At 43.3% G+C, this 14,854-nt stretch overlaps 1 protein-coding gene across 1 annotated transcript in view; it reads right to left on the bottom strand.

Moving 5' to 3' along the window:
- Positions 1-1,642: 1,642 nt before the first annotated feature.
- Positions 1,643-14,854, bottom strand: part of megf8 (multiple EGF-like-domains 8) — a 30,796-nt gene continuing 17,584 nt past the window's right edge. The window contains exons 27-44 of the mRNA XM_012881926.3: positions 14,507-14,757; positions 13,402-13,512; positions 12,984-13,102; positions 12,627-12,864; positions 12,355-12,526; positions 12,016-12,179; positions 11,777-11,912; positions 11,462-11,693; positions 10,471-10,597; positions 10,178-10,388; positions 8,900-9,114; positions 8,618-8,813; positions 7,622-7,790; positions 6,393-6,585; positions 6,130-6,300; positions 5,896-6,026; positions 4,817-4,946; positions 1,643-4,675 (exon numbers count right to left, since the gene is read on the bottom strand). Coding sequence (XP_012737380.2) covers positions 3,188-4,675; positions 4,817-4,946; positions 5,896-6,026; positions 6,130-6,300; positions 6,393-6,585; positions 7,622-7,790; positions 8,618-8,813; positions 8,900-9,114; positions 10,178-10,388; positions 10,471-10,597; positions 11,462-11,693; positions 11,777-11,912; positions 12,016-12,179; positions 12,355-12,526; positions 12,627-12,864; positions 12,984-13,102; positions 13,402-13,512; positions 14,507-14,757 — 4,454 coding nt within the window. The 3' untranslated portion in view covers positions 1,643-3,187. The remainder of the gene's footprint in view (positions 4,676-4,816; positions 4,947-5,895; positions 6,027-6,129; positions 6,301-6,392; positions 6,586-7,621; positions 7,791-8,617; positions 8,814-8,899; positions 9,115-10,177; positions 10,389-10,470; positions 10,598-11,461; positions 11,694-11,776; positions 11,913-12,015; positions 12,180-12,354; positions 12,527-12,626; positions 12,865-12,983; positions 13,103-13,401; positions 13,513-14,506; positions 14,758-14,854) is intronic.

Here is a 14,854-nt window from a genome sequence, read left to right as displayed (position 1 = left end):
TTCCTTGGGGGGGGGTTGCAGATATCCTGTGTCGGCCCCTCCTGGGCGACCTGCTTTAGGGACCCCTTTGGGAGTCCGGGGTTACGGGTCCCCTGACGCCTGCCTCTGTGCTCGGGGAAGGTGGGTCTTTGGTTCTCCACAATCACTATCAAGCTATTTCTGGATAATCTTCACCTAAACTAGTGCACTTTCACATCTCCCACTGGTGCTGGGTCCCAGGTATTAAGTGTTCACTTATATACAGTAATCTTATAATTTATTTATTTATTTATTTATGTTGTGTCACTTTCTTTTTTCAAATATCACATTACACATGTCAGCTTACATAATAATATATATGATTTAGCAATGGCATCTAGGTGTTATTCGAGTGTATCTGTTGCTTTATGTCTGTTGGTTGTGCTGTTCTTTTTGTGTCTCTTTCCAGGTGATGGAGCAGACAGAGGACATTTTATCATTCTCTTCCTTTTATCTCCTCTTTCTTTCACCTCTACTCTTTTTTTTTTCTTTTCTTTCACTTTTTGTTCTTCCTTTACTCTCCCATTGTCATGTCCATATAATTTGAAATTCTCCTTGCAGGAATCATAATAAAGCTATTTACAAGCATAAATCAAGTGGAGCACTATGGCGAAAGCTGTTTGCTCCACTTGTAAAAGCAAAATCTGTCGAGCTCCATCTGGCATTGAGATATCAATTCCTATTGCCATAGTGCTAGACAGGACACTGGGAAAAAAAAAAAAAAAAAAAAAAAAAAAAAAAAAGAAAACAGTGTACTCCACACATCTGCCTTTTATGAAGGAGCAGCAATAAATAAGTCATTGTTGAAACATAATAAAACGTCCTGTTTGCAGTTTGTTACAAGCCATTTAACATAATAAATGAACAGAATTAATCTCATGCTTTCCGGGTCTAAATTACCACTTGTGCTTTATATTGCAGCCACGCCCAACCAATCACACTCACAACACATTCATACAGCGGTATGGTGGCGTTGCTAGGTAACTTGAGGTTAAGCATTTTGCCCATGGGCACAGCGACATGTGGCAGAGGGGAAGCTGGAATCCAACCCACAACTTTCTGATCACAAGATGACTCTTCCCACTGAACCGCAGTTTCCTCGACTGGTCTCAACATGGTGGTGTCACCATCATGCAGTGGTTATGGGGAAGCTGGTCAGAGATGTTTGGAAGATTGGAGATAAATAGAGGGAAAATATGAGAAGATAATCTGTAGGACTACGGTTGACTGTTGATTCAAGAATATTTTTATCCTGGAATGGCCTAGTCAAAGTCCAGACCTAAATGCTATAGGGAATCTTGCCCAGATGTCAACATTGACAATCAGAGACACTCTGCATTCCATCGGACTACACTTGTTCGGCAGCAAAAGGTGGTTCTACTGGATAAATATAAATATATGCCAAAGGTTCAGATTTTTATATGTAAATGAGTTTGAAAACCCTGAACCATTTTTTTGTTTCCTTCACAATAAACTGCTTCTGTGTTGCTCTATCACATTGAGTTCCAACACATAAACTGGACTTTCTGCTCATAAAAAAGTGACAAAATGAGGAAGGATTGTAGAGCTTCTGCACAGGACTGTTCACCAGCCAACTTATTAAATACAATAAACACAAAATGCAGCAGGTTCCACAGACTTTATTTCAGCTGACTCAGGACACTGAATCTTTACTCAGTCGTTTTTCACAATACTGTTCCCTTTCTTTGAAAACAAAAGAACAAACACAACGGAGGTTATGTACAAAAACAAAGCATGTAAACAACAACAAAAAAAATAATAATTCATGCGCAAAGATACAAGATTAAAAAAAATGCTTATTAGCGACGGGCTGGTATAAATAAAGACAGTCTCAGCTTGAGATTTAGTTTTGCTTCATTATTTTGCAACTGATAAAAAGAAACAAACACTTTTTGTTTAATCTGATAAGAATCCAGCAGCATCACTGTTAGTTAATTTTTTATTTTTTTTAACAATGTGTGCCACTGGAGAATGGGTTTATGTTGGTCAGGAGGTCGCTGGCTCCATGCAGTGCAAAGAGAGCAACAGAAAGGAAAGGAAATACTAAAGCCAACGCAACACAGTTGAGTGATTCTGTCTCAAAATGCACTCAGACCTTCTCAAGAGTTCTCAAATCTCGTTTCCTGATACATTTTGAACTCTAGTCATACTTTACGATTACAATCATTTTGTGTAACCAGTCACAGACTGACATCTTGAAAGCAAAACAGAGGCTTCAACAATATGTTGTCATCTATTTTCGACTAGTCCTGTAGTGTTTGATAAATAATTTTAGAGCAGCTCCAGAGAATACAGAATACTAGTGTCAAAAACCACAACTTTTTTTTTTTGTCATTTCTTTAAAAGAACAAAACCAGACAGGAAATGTAGGACGTTAACTTTCTTCACCAGACACATTTACCAGAAAAGTTTCAAGTGTAAGCCTGCTGACTCGCAGAAAAGGCATAAAGTGAAGTCAGGTAAGACGAAGTAACAGAAAATGTGGCTGAATATGCAAAAAAAAAAAAAAAAAATACTAAGTGTTTGTTTAACAGAAACGGGTAGCTTAGAAGCCTGCCGCATATTGAGTTACAGTTAGAAATCACTAATATCGACTGATAAATAACAATCTCACAAGCAACACTGTTTCTGCACTGGGCTGACAATTACCATTATGCACATAATGTTTTACCAATTAAAGTTTCTTCTTTGCAATACAATTTAACACTGATTGTCAGCTTTGTAACGTATAAAGCACATGTCGGTTCCAAAGCGTGCATTTCTTTCCTCATTTTGCTTATACACCATGGTTTGGTGAATACCATTTAAGTCCACCTTTAATGTGGTCCTACCGCTTTAGGGATCACAGGCGCGTTTATTTTGTAGCGTAGCCATTTGTAGTGCATTGCAGAGACAGCTGACTTGGTCATGTGTGGCGCTGAATTATCACAGAGCAGTACATCATACAATATAAGACACTTATTTCATTATACAGTGTATGTACATTTGGGTTCAAAAAGCTAATTTTACTGCGTGCACAGTAACGTTCTTTTGGACTTTGCCTTTCAGCTGGCATACTTTCAAAAATTTAAATTTATAATATTCCAAGCACTTTACAGGCTTTTTACATCTGTCTATACCTTTTCGTTCCTATCTGTTGCTCGCCTTCCTACATAGCCATTGTGGTCAGGTGCTGATGCAGACCCTTGCGCCCCGCCCCCGCCCCCGGGTGCCCGCCTCCGCTGCCGTGGCCGCAGTATTCCTGCAGATTCTGGCGCAGGGTGACCAGCGCCGAGCCCAAGCAGGCCCGGTTTGGTGCCAGGACGCCGCCGGGCAGCTGGAAGAGGACGGTGGCCACCCCGGCCATGCCGTCCTCCGTGGGCTCCAGGGTGATGGGCCCCACCTTGAAGGAGGAGTAGGAGAAGCCCATGAGCTGCGAGAGGAACGGGTCGGAGCGGCAGAACTGCTGGTAGCCAGAGTACGTGGATGGGTGGTGGTGATGAGAGGACTGGGTGCCTGCTGTGGTGCTGGCGTAGTGATGTGTGTTTAAGTAGTGCAGCGGTAGATGCTGTCCGCTGTTGCCTCCCCCACTCAGGGTGAGGTGATGATGGTGGTGGTGGTGGTGCGCTGTGGGTCCGGAGCCCTGGTCGTGTTTATAGACCGGTCCCGCTCTGCCCCTCTGGCCCACGACCACTCCGCTCAGCTTGCCCGTGCGGGCGTGAGCGATCGATACAGTGCTGCCCCCCACCCCTCCGCCGGCCGACGGCAGATAGATGAGCTGAGGCTCCTCCGGCTCAAGGTATATGGTGAGTTTGGCAAACGGCCGGGACGCCATCTTGGTCATCTCCTGAATGTGGCGACGCTGCTCCCGCCGGAAGTCCAGGAATTGCTTGACCTTCCACAAGAGCACGCAGACAGACAGAAAGAGGAAAAAGCAGGAGAAGAAAACAGAGAAGAAGACGAAGAGGTCTATGTGGGCCTGGTCCTGCCGCACGAACAGCAGGCCCTGCGACTCGCCCTGTCCCACGCCTCTGAGAGCGATGTAAAAGCGGCTGGATTTCAGGGAGTGCACCTCGTGCGGGAAGGTGATGACCACGCGGTCCCGAACTCCTCGGACAATCAGCACCGTCTGGGGCTTCCCTACGGTTATGTAGGAGATGAGTCCCTCAGCCCGCTCCACTCGGATTTCTCTCTCTGCCCCCGGCGGTTTGGCTTGCAGCTGCAAGGGATTGTGGGCGAGCGCGGGACCTCCCGCGTTGGACGAGGCGTTGGCGAACACTTTCATCGGGGACGGAGGAGAATCCTTTTCCGCTGCTGCAGCGGTCCCGCGACTCGCAGACTCGTCCTCTATCTTAATGGTGTGGATCCCCGTGTGGCGGTCCACATCCACTATGAAGGTGTCGTGCGAGTTGGAGACATAAACCTCCACTTCTCCAAAGGTGACGTCGATGGTGACCCGGATGTCCACGTTCGTGAACTTCGGCTGCGCGGCGAAGAAGACGGTGCGACCCTTGGGCAGGTTGCGAATGGTGGGATCGTGGAAGCAGTTCGTTTGGGACGTGGGATCAAAGCAGAACTCCGAGTCCACGTTAAACTGACGGTAGCACTGACGCCCGTTCACCGGGTTGCCGTTGAAGGAGTCTTTGCATTTGGCACACTAAAGGGGAGATTAAAACACACATAATTTGAGAAAAAAAATAACAGCAAATATTATACTACTTATAAATTAATTTTAGTAAAACAAGGGAGAATGTGGCAGAGATCCTAATCTTCTTGTATAAAAGTACGTTCATCATACTTGTTGCCTGTAGCAGTCTTTTCGGTCGTTCTGAGGGCTGCTGAGGCAGGAGGAGGTCTCTGTGTTGTTTTGGCAGGGGCAGCCGCTGCCATCAGGCTCACAAGTGTCTGCATGACCGTTACACTGACATCTGCAATGAAAACCAAACCCTAGCATCTGAAGGATCAAAAGCATTTGCAACACGTATCAATAGTCTGTGTTTCTACATTTGCATGTCAGCTTTCACGTCTTTAGGTAAGCGAAAGATTTGTTGTCTTGTTGGCTTTTTGTTGCACTTAGGTCAGATAGAAAAATAGCCCTAATTGCGCTGTAAAAAAAAAAAAAAAAATCTCTGTTTGATGCATTACAGGCTATGTTTATGCCTGACAGACCCAGCATTATGCTCACTGTTAATAACAGTGATTGTGCATTGTTTATTATACACTTTTTGGAGGTATAATAAAAGTTCTTGCAAAAATGATTTATACCCTTGAATGTTTTACATGTTGTCATGTTACAGCCATTAACTGTACTGTTTACTTACTAGGATTTTACATGCCGGACCAACAACAAGTACCGCATAATAGAAAATCATGGATAAAAAAATAGAAATAAATCAAAGGTGGCCCACATTTAGTCCCAGCTCTGATACCTGAAATAAAAAAAAAAAATCTACTACTGCCTTCAGAAGTTACCTAATTAGTAGGGTCACCTTGTATGTAATCTAATCTCATATAACCGTTCAAATCATATCATGAAGATGAAGGAACACAAGAATGGTCGTTAAGACATTTAAAGAAGTGTTCTTCAGCAGGAAAAGTGTCACTTTTTTAATTGTAAAAAAAAAAGAAAATGCTTTAAACAATTGTACAAAGCGATTCTTTATATTCTACAGCCCAGGCATGGACACATGTGTGTTGGTCTATTTTAAAACCTTCTGCTAAAACACAACAATGTGAGAAATGTCACAAAATGTGAAAAGGTTGAAGGGTAGGGTATTCATACCTTATCCAAATGCTGTATAAATAAAGCTGTATAAAGCTTTTTTAATATTAGCTCACAGGGAGTCTGTTGCCTTCGGAGCAACAAGCATTACTCACTTTTCACATTTCCCATTCAGTAAGAAGTAGCCACGACGGCAGCCCTCGCACTTGTCCCCAACACTGTTGTTTTGGCAATTCACACACACTGCAGTATTTTCTGTGGGACCTTCAGACACCCAGCTCAGAATCTGATTAAAGGACATGAAAAGATGGAAATCGTAAGCAAACTCACTGGTGTGTTTGTTTTTAGCGACTGACAAGAGAAGGCCAGGAAGTGCTTCAGAAACTTACAACTATGGGGTCCAGAGGGAAGAGACGAGGGTTCTCGATGGCCTTGTTATATTCATCCCGGGACAGACACACCATGCCGTTTCCCCTGCAAAAGTCCCGACATGGACGACAGGTGCCGCCATCTATGGCGGAGCCCACAAACAAAGGCTTGCACTTCTCGCAGTGCTTACCCTAGAATTCAAGTAAAAGGACTAAATACTCCTGTATATGAATAAAAAAAAAACTTCACAGTGAGAAGACGCAGGACTTTTATCAACACTTACTTTGGTGTTGTTGCGGCACTCCAGACAAACATCGGGTTTGTCAACGCTGGCGCAGTTGCTGTGTTTGTTGCATTTGCACTCAGAGGAGCAGTTATCCCCGACAAAGCCAAAGTGACACTGGCAAACTCCCGGGGACACGCAGGTGCCGTTCACGCAGCCCTGGGCACACACCGGCTCACACTGACCAGAAACGCTGAAGAGAAGGAACACAGCAGATTGAGATCTGGTGAAACATTTAACATTACTATAAGGCAAACTGTGGTACCCAATAACCCAGTCATACATTTGTGTATCTGTCTTGTGGTTCAGTAGTGTAAAACAATGTAAGGTTCTTTATTTGTCATTAATACAAGGTACATACGACGAAATTACAGAGAGGGATGGAGGGTGAGCCTAAGCGCGCCGCCACTAATGGCCGAAATGACCGGCATGTCTTTAGTGGTAGGGGAAACCGGAGCGCCTGAATGAAACCTGCGCAGACATGGGGAGAACATGCAAAACTCCACACAGAAATGCCCCCTGCAGAGCCTGGAACTGGAACCCGGGACCTTCTTGCTGTGAGGCAAGAGTGCTAACCACTGCGACACCGTGTGGCCCACTGTGTGCAACCTTAAGTAAATAATGCTCCAGGGCTCACACCGTGTTACGCACAATTTGATTTCCAGCTAAGGGAGAGAAACAAATTGTAGCATTCTGCACATTTGCTCCACTGCAGCAGAATTTAAACAAGTGCTACTTAAATGTTGCAGCAACAGACCAGTAACCTTAATTAAGGTCCTGTTTTGCTATCTGCACTGATGAATACTCACCCCTGCATGCCAGATGCTTGAACTGACTTTAACAGCAGCGCAGCCTGACCTAGTTTCTCATTAATTCAACATCTGTCCGCTGAGGAGGATTCACAGACTCTGTATAGAGTCTTGAACGTTCATCCCAAGTTGGTCAGGCTATCATTAAGTATTGGACAAAAATCGACAAAATGGCGTGACAGCTAAAATAACTTCCTCTGTCCCAACGCAGTAGCAGACTGTACATCCTAATACCGGCACATTATATAAAACAGAAACGCATCATATGTAATGCAAATTTGTCTGACATGACAGCAATTGATGCTTTGTAAAATGCATTTTTCTTTTAACCTGCATAAAAAACGCCTTTTTAGATGTGCCATCATAAGTGGCAGGATAAGAAACCGTGCGAGAGCAGCTTTACTGACAACTGTTGATTACCTGTTAAGTATGTAACCCTGCTTGCACGTGCAGTGGTAACCCTCAGGTAAGTCATGGCAGTCCTGAGTGCTGTTGCAGTGATGATGGCCGTTGGCACACTCATCCTCCTCCGGACAATGCAGGAAGGACCAGCTGCTGTTTCTCACAGGGCAAACACCCTCACTCACGCCTGGAACGAGAGAGCAACGTCACCAATCACACACCATTTAGACCAGGGGTATCAAACATACGGCCCGCGGGCCGGATCCGGCCTGCCGAACAATTTAGTCCGGCCCTGTGGCTAAATGCATTATCATTATAAAAAAAAATATATATATTTTTTTTTTTTTTCCAGTGTCCTGTCTGGCAATGTGGCAATAAGATGCCACAAAGAGCTCATCAGAGTTGACTTTCACAAGTGGACAAGATAAAAGGAAGAGAATGATAAAACAATTATTGAAAAAAAAACATGTACTTTGTTTAATTGAAAATATGCAGTTCCTATATTGTCAACGAGGGGCGCTGTGTTTTAATTAGCAGATTAAGCTTCAGGTGTAGAAAAATTCAAATCATTTCTTTTTTTATCTGTTTGATGTATTTTGTCATGCAGGACAGTGTTTTTCAGTTCCAAAAAATGTGAATAAATGTTTTTTCAACGTTGTATAATCACTGTGATCAGTTCTTATGCATAATGCACAAGTAAATGTTTAACTGAGTAAAAGTATTGTTGAAATTGCACATACTTTTCTTAAAAACGCTGAGGTTATTCATAATATATTGTGTAAAAGTGAAATTAACTTAATATAAAAATCAACAAGTCCACATTTATTAGTTCTATTTAATCTTGCAATGAGTTTACTCGTGTGGCCCTCTTGAGATCAGATTAAGCTGTATGCGGCCCCTCAACCAAAATGAGTTTGACACCCCTGATTTAGACAAACGCAATCATACAGCTCTGATTTTCAAACATCCTGAAAGACTGCTTATTTAAGTCTTCCAAGTGAAGACGTTTCTCACCATCAACTCCCCCTTGTAAGCAGCGCCCAGCTCCATTGCCTCCGCCGGTAGCACACCAGCCGCACTGAGGCCTGGCAATGCACTGGGAGCACTGGGTGAGCTGGGAGCACTTTGGAGAGCAGGAGTCTCCCCCAGAGAGAAGCCGGCCACACTGACCCGCTTCACAGCGAAGGGGCACGAAAGACGGACTCATGCACTGAAACATGGGAAGAGAGTTTTGTCGGACATTAGGATCGTTTAAACACAATCCAACAAAGCGTGCATGAAGCTGTTTGGTTTTACCTGCTGCAGAGCCATACTCCACACACAGTGCTGCCAGCCCCCATCAGAGCCCCTGGAGCCCAGACAGAGGCTGCAGTTGTGCAGAGTGTGACAGGGAGCGGGACACGGGAGAGGGGGGGACGACTCCACCTGCATGGGTGAGACGTTGAGCAGCGCGTAGCTGAAACATGTCCAGTCGTAAGTGGGGTTCACGCTCAGGATTCGCCTCGTTTCACCTGAAGGAGGAAAAATGCATGCAGCGTTTTGGTGAAACATCAACTAAATGCCTTAAATCTTAATCAGCTACAGATATTTATCTACACAATCAGTGGCGGAGCTTGTATTGTACACAGAACCTTTTATTTTTTTTTTTTACAAATAGAGTAAAAGCTTCACAAACTGTCTATACATGCCTTTTTGTGTTTTTCCAAGCAAAATAAAAAGGTGTCAAGAATCTTAAATTGTGTTTTAAAGACTCACAACCCAGTTGAGGTTGGATCAGCTTAAGCCAGTGGAGTTAACCATTTTGCCATGTGGGCCAAAAATATAATAGTTTTATTTATTTTCTTGGTCTAGAAAATGGGTGTAGTCAATTATCAGCAGCACTTTTTTTAAATGGCCGTGGTGTTTATTCAGGTTTAATAATTTGGATGCTCCCGAGTCAGATTTTGCTCAAAAGTTGCAGGATAGTTGTAAAATCAAAAATGGAAACAGACAGCAGAGGGAATATATAACAATAATGCAGAATAATTTGTGTTGTACCTAAAAATTTTAATTTTCAGAAAACTTTAGTCAGTGGAAATCTCTCCCCCCAGAAAATGTAAAAGTGTCCATCGTCATGAACTGCTGATGGTGGCGAGCCAAATTTCTACCGTTCTTGAATTCCAAGGGCGATAAATGACTCACAATGTCAACTTTGAACACCCCTGATCTACGTATTTAAGTTTTGAGCTGTAGGCCTATATGGTCAAATGGACACCTGCTTCTTTAGGAAAACAAAAATACGCTTCTAGCTTATCCCTGAGAAGAAGCTGTGAGTCAGATACTTCAATGGCAGGATTTTCTTACAGAGTTTACCGTAAGATATTAGGGTTGGTGCCCATTCACCACTGATTGTTCATGAAAAAAGAAAACTTCTTCCAAGCGCATCTAAAAAGTTTTTTTTTCCTCCACAGAATACTAATGCTCCCCCAAAACCATAAAGCCCACACAAAAACTGCTACTTTACACAGTAGTAAACACAATTCAACAATTTATTCAGAATTTATTCTGAACACTTTTCTGAATGAACTTGTGCACCTGTACGCTTGAACTGGCGAGTCCACATGCATTTTCCAGAAGCGGTACACTTGGGGCAGTCTGAAGCTTCGCAGCTGGTCTCAGTGCAGTTGCTGGACAGGAAAATTTCTCTCTGGTTGATCCGACAGTCATGTTCTGATGTACAGCTGACAGAGCTGCTGATACAAGCCCCTTCTGGGCAGTTTGTGCACCACTTGCACTGTAAAGCAGGCTGGGGGGGGGGGGGGAGACAAGAGATTGTAGTTTGCTGAATATTTTTGTAAATGTGGTACGCTAAAATGAAATGACCTTACCTGAGATGGAGTGGAAAAGGTTTTAGGGTGCCGAGCAAGGCATTCGCTGCAGGTCTTAAGTCTGCGGCACTGATCTGGTTGACGAGGAGTCGGGGAGCAGGTGGAATGCCCAAAGAGGCAGCCCATTCTGGGTGGGGAATCAATGTCTCAGGTTAGCGGCATTAAATCAGGGTTCCCACACCTTGGTGAACATCAAATTCAAGGACCTTTCAAGGACTTTCCAGGACCAATTTCCTCAAATTCAAGGACCACACGTGGCGGCATTTACCTACTGTGACCGCTGAATAGGTTATCATATTTTAATACAATGCAAATTCAATAAAAGACTAAACGGCATAGAAGTTGTTGGGTCAGAAGCAATGCAAGAAAGTGGACTTAACTTATAGCCTACATTGATATTGATCATATTCATAGCCTACATTTATATCCACAGTACATGGCTATGCCATACTACATTACATATAAGATGTACATTAGTCTACCGTTTCATGGAATTTTATGGAAAAAATGCAGCACTGAGATGTTCAGAATTATATCAATTTGTTTCACTTACTTTCATCTTTGATTAAGCTAGTTTTTGACTTTGACTCTGAAAAGTAGCTAAATATAGCGACAAAGTCGCTGAGTTGGCAACACTGCGTGAATGTAACCTATTGGACACACGTAGGCCTAAACCGTAGCCTACCAACTAACGAAGAAGAGCGAACGTACTTTTGCAAATTAAAAGTCTGCGGAATCAACATCATTTTAAAAGATCGTGTGGCAGTAAAATAATGACACATGAGTCGTCATCCGTGGGAACTTTCAACCCTACAAAAAAATTCAAGGACTTTCAAGGACAAGGTGTTGTTTTGGCTGTTTTCAAGAACTTTTAAGGGCCTTGAATTTATTTTTTCAGATTCACAAACTTTCAAGGATTTCAAGGACCCGTGGGAACCCTGTTAAATAAAGTAGCTGCAGATACCTTCCACAAGCTAATAATCTGCGTTACCTCTCTGCAGCATCAGAAGACGCACAGGTACCGCTACACCACACACAGCTGCCTGTGGTGGCGTTGCAGGCCTCTGGTGTCGGCAGGAGGGCGCAGGGGTCAGAGGGCACCGTCAGAGTCAGGAGTCTACCCAGTGTGACGCCATTAAAGCCACCTGACAGGAAAAGGCGGCCATCCCAGCTCGTCATCGCAAGAGACACTGAGCGATTGACTGGATCCCCTACGGCTGAAACTGAAGGAAAAGAGGGATGATTACTTGCTTGGGGAATATTATGTTTTGAAATTAAATCAGCAGCTAATGATTAAGAGAGTCACCAGGCTGTATCCAGGTGTTGCAGTTGATCTGGTACAGAGACACAGAGTTACTGTAGTCTTCTGCTTCTGTTCTCCCACCAACGACGATCATGGTGTCTTTGATTAAAGCAGCAGCATGGAAGAAACGGGACAGAGGCTGTAAAGCAAAGACATAATACAACATTAAATAAATCATCTATATACAATTGTCAAAAAGCATATATAAAAAAAAAAACATAGAAACAAGGCCGACTGCTTACCTTTTTACCCTGTGAAGGAACCAGGAGAGACCAGGTAAGGTTGGGGTAATACAGACTATAGAGCTCGCCCGATGGCTCCACCGTCTCCACATGAAAACGATATCCTCCAAACACATAGATGGCGTCGGTTTGCTCATGGTACACTGCCGAGTGGCCGTATAAACCTGACAGAAGGGGATAGCATCACATTTCTGAGCAGGAAAAAATACGCAGCAGCATCCCTTTATATTTCTCTTGCCTATTCTATGCACTTTCAAAATGTGACTGTTCTGGTTTTAAAGCAAAGGTTTATCAGCGAAAAAAATATTGTTTATTGCGACAAAAGAAAAGCTATAGAACCTGTAGGTGGTGTTCCAGTGTGAGGGACGATTGTCCAGTTCCCCGTATGAGGGCTGAACTCCAGCAGGTGATGGTTGAAGCCGTTTTCCGGAGAGTAACCTCCAATCAGAAGCACTGAGATGTCTCGACGGACGGTTAAAGTGTGACCGGCCACCGGGGGCAGCACTGAGCTCTGTCAAACATTGGAACATTGGATAATTTAGGCATAACTTAAAAGTTGATTTTCCCCCCCCCCAAATATATTCTAAATCCACACTACAACAACCACTCACTTTGTGCTCTCTCCAGACCAAGCTGCTGAGATTAAGAGTCCAGGTATCCATGGCAACACCACTTTGAGTGACACCCCCGACCACCAACATGAAGCTGTGACCCCCCTCGTGGCTTCCAGAGTCCAGCTCGTAAGTGTTTAGCAGTGCAGCGGCATGGTGGTAGCGAGGGCTGGGCGTTGCCTGTTCGTCCAGAGAACTTGTCAACATTTGGGTCCAACAACACTCCAACACAGAATATCTAAACCAACCAGAAGGACACAAACTGCGTCAGGAGGAAAGTGCCTTAAAATCTCCCACCTTAAACCTTTCTGGGTCCTGCGGCCAAAACTGTTTCAATCTCAGATTATTCCCCCCTACCTGTACACGTTTCCAAGAATGCCATCTGAGAGAGAAAGCCCTCCATACATCCAAAGGTTGCCCTGAGGTCCAGATACCAGAGAGTGACCCATCCTTTGGAGGAACCTATGAGCCTGTTTCTGTAAAACAGAAGTGATTAGAAATAGTCATCTCTATTTGTCATTGCAACATACATTCCAATGAAATTTGTCCTCTGCATTAAACCATCCTTTAGGGAGCAATGGGCTGCCACCGTGCAGTATCAGGGAGCAGTGTGTGGGAGCAGAACCAGGAACTTTGCAGCCTCTCCGGGACACAAACTCACAGCTCTCTAACCGCTAGACCCCCATTTTCCACCTCTATCAAGGTGGATTTGGGATTTACTGATTTCACAATTGATAAATGTAATGTATTTTGCTTATATTTGTTTAGAACCTACCATTGTCAGCTGTGTGTCTAGCAGAGTCTCCCAAATCAAGCTGTTGGAGTCCCGGACGACTGAGCAGTCTGAGCCGGCCCAGCTTTCAGAGCACACGCAAACTCCCAGAGTCTAAAACATAGCAAGTATTAACAGTTACATATCCATAAGCACCGATCAGGACTATTGTGTTTGTCACACCTGGTAAAGATGGACATTGATAAGCAATTAACTGAAAATCTTTAGAAAAAAAAAACAATCTTTAATTTAACTAAATTTAATTAGTGGGGAACTTATCGAATGTGGAGAAATAATTGTGTTTAACTAAATCCCTGATGGCACAATTACTGCCAGCCTAATATTTCCTTTAAGCTAAACATAACTGAAGTTTTTTTTTAACTCATGCTCTTACTTTTTTATGTTTATCAGAGTTCTAGAAATGTTTAATTAATAATGCACACAAACTTTTGTTTTCCCAGGGACATAAATATGACCTGACACAGAGATAAAGTTATTTTAGCCACTGGCTGCTAGGCTGGATGGGGATCCATATTTATCTCATGCACAGTGAAAAACATAGTAAGGGAGGTAAAAAAAAAAAAGAAAATAAAAAAATCCTCCAAACCGCTCTGCTAGAAAACTGCAGCGAAGGGTGGCATCTTGGGGTCACCAAGACTGCCCATAAGAACCCTCAGGTGGCATCTAAACACCAAACGGTTACTGGGGAGTGATGCCAGAAATACGAAAACAAAACCCGTTTTCTCTCTGTGTCTGCTCCAATCTTGTGAAATTTGAGAGATCAAGTAAAAGAAAGGGTTGTACAAAGTATGATCAGCAGGGGGGGACAGGTAATTATGCCACAATGATTTGTAAAAAAAAAATATAAACATATTTTTAAGTAGGAGTTTTTTCCCCCTTAATTGATAAATGTATTCAAATTCTGGCCTGAAATTTCCTTCATTTTTCAATGTGAGAAAATTCTACTGGAAACACAGATACATTAACTTTAAAGGTTCTGAAAACGCGATTTAAATTGTAAAAACTAATTTAAGTACAGTTTTCCCAAAATAAATTAAGCCAAAACTACATTTTCCAGTCTTAAGACTTAGTAGACTTTTTATGTTACCCTATTGCAATTTCCTCTTCCTTCTGTTGCTCCACAGTCCTGGGGGCACATGGGTCGGTCACAGTATGGTCCCCCATATCCCTGAGGACACTTGCACAGCCCCCTCTCGCACTGGGCTCCGCCCGCACACATAGCTGAGCCCTCTTCATCCTCGTCAGAGCTCTGCTGACACCGACGCACCCAGAAAGACGCATTGAAGCCTTGGGGTTTATTTGAAGAGACGTTGGCTTCAAAGTAGACTGAGATCACACCTAGTGAAGAAAAAAAAAAAAGACGTTAAATTGTGAATTCTGAATGCATTAAAGACGCTTACTGTAACTGAGACATGAAAAATTACAGATCGGGGAT

The sequence above is a fragment of the Fundulus heteroclitus genome, chromosome 3, assembly GCF_011125445.2.
Source record: "Fundulus heteroclitus isolate FHET01 chromosome 3, MU-UCD_Fhet_4.1, whole genome shotgun sequence".
Classification (NCBI taxonomy): domain Eukaryota; kingdom Metazoa; phylum Chordata; class Actinopteri; order Cyprinodontiformes; family Fundulidae; genus Fundulus; species Fundulus heteroclitus.
This window is presented reverse-complemented; position numbering and strand designations above follow the sequence as displayed.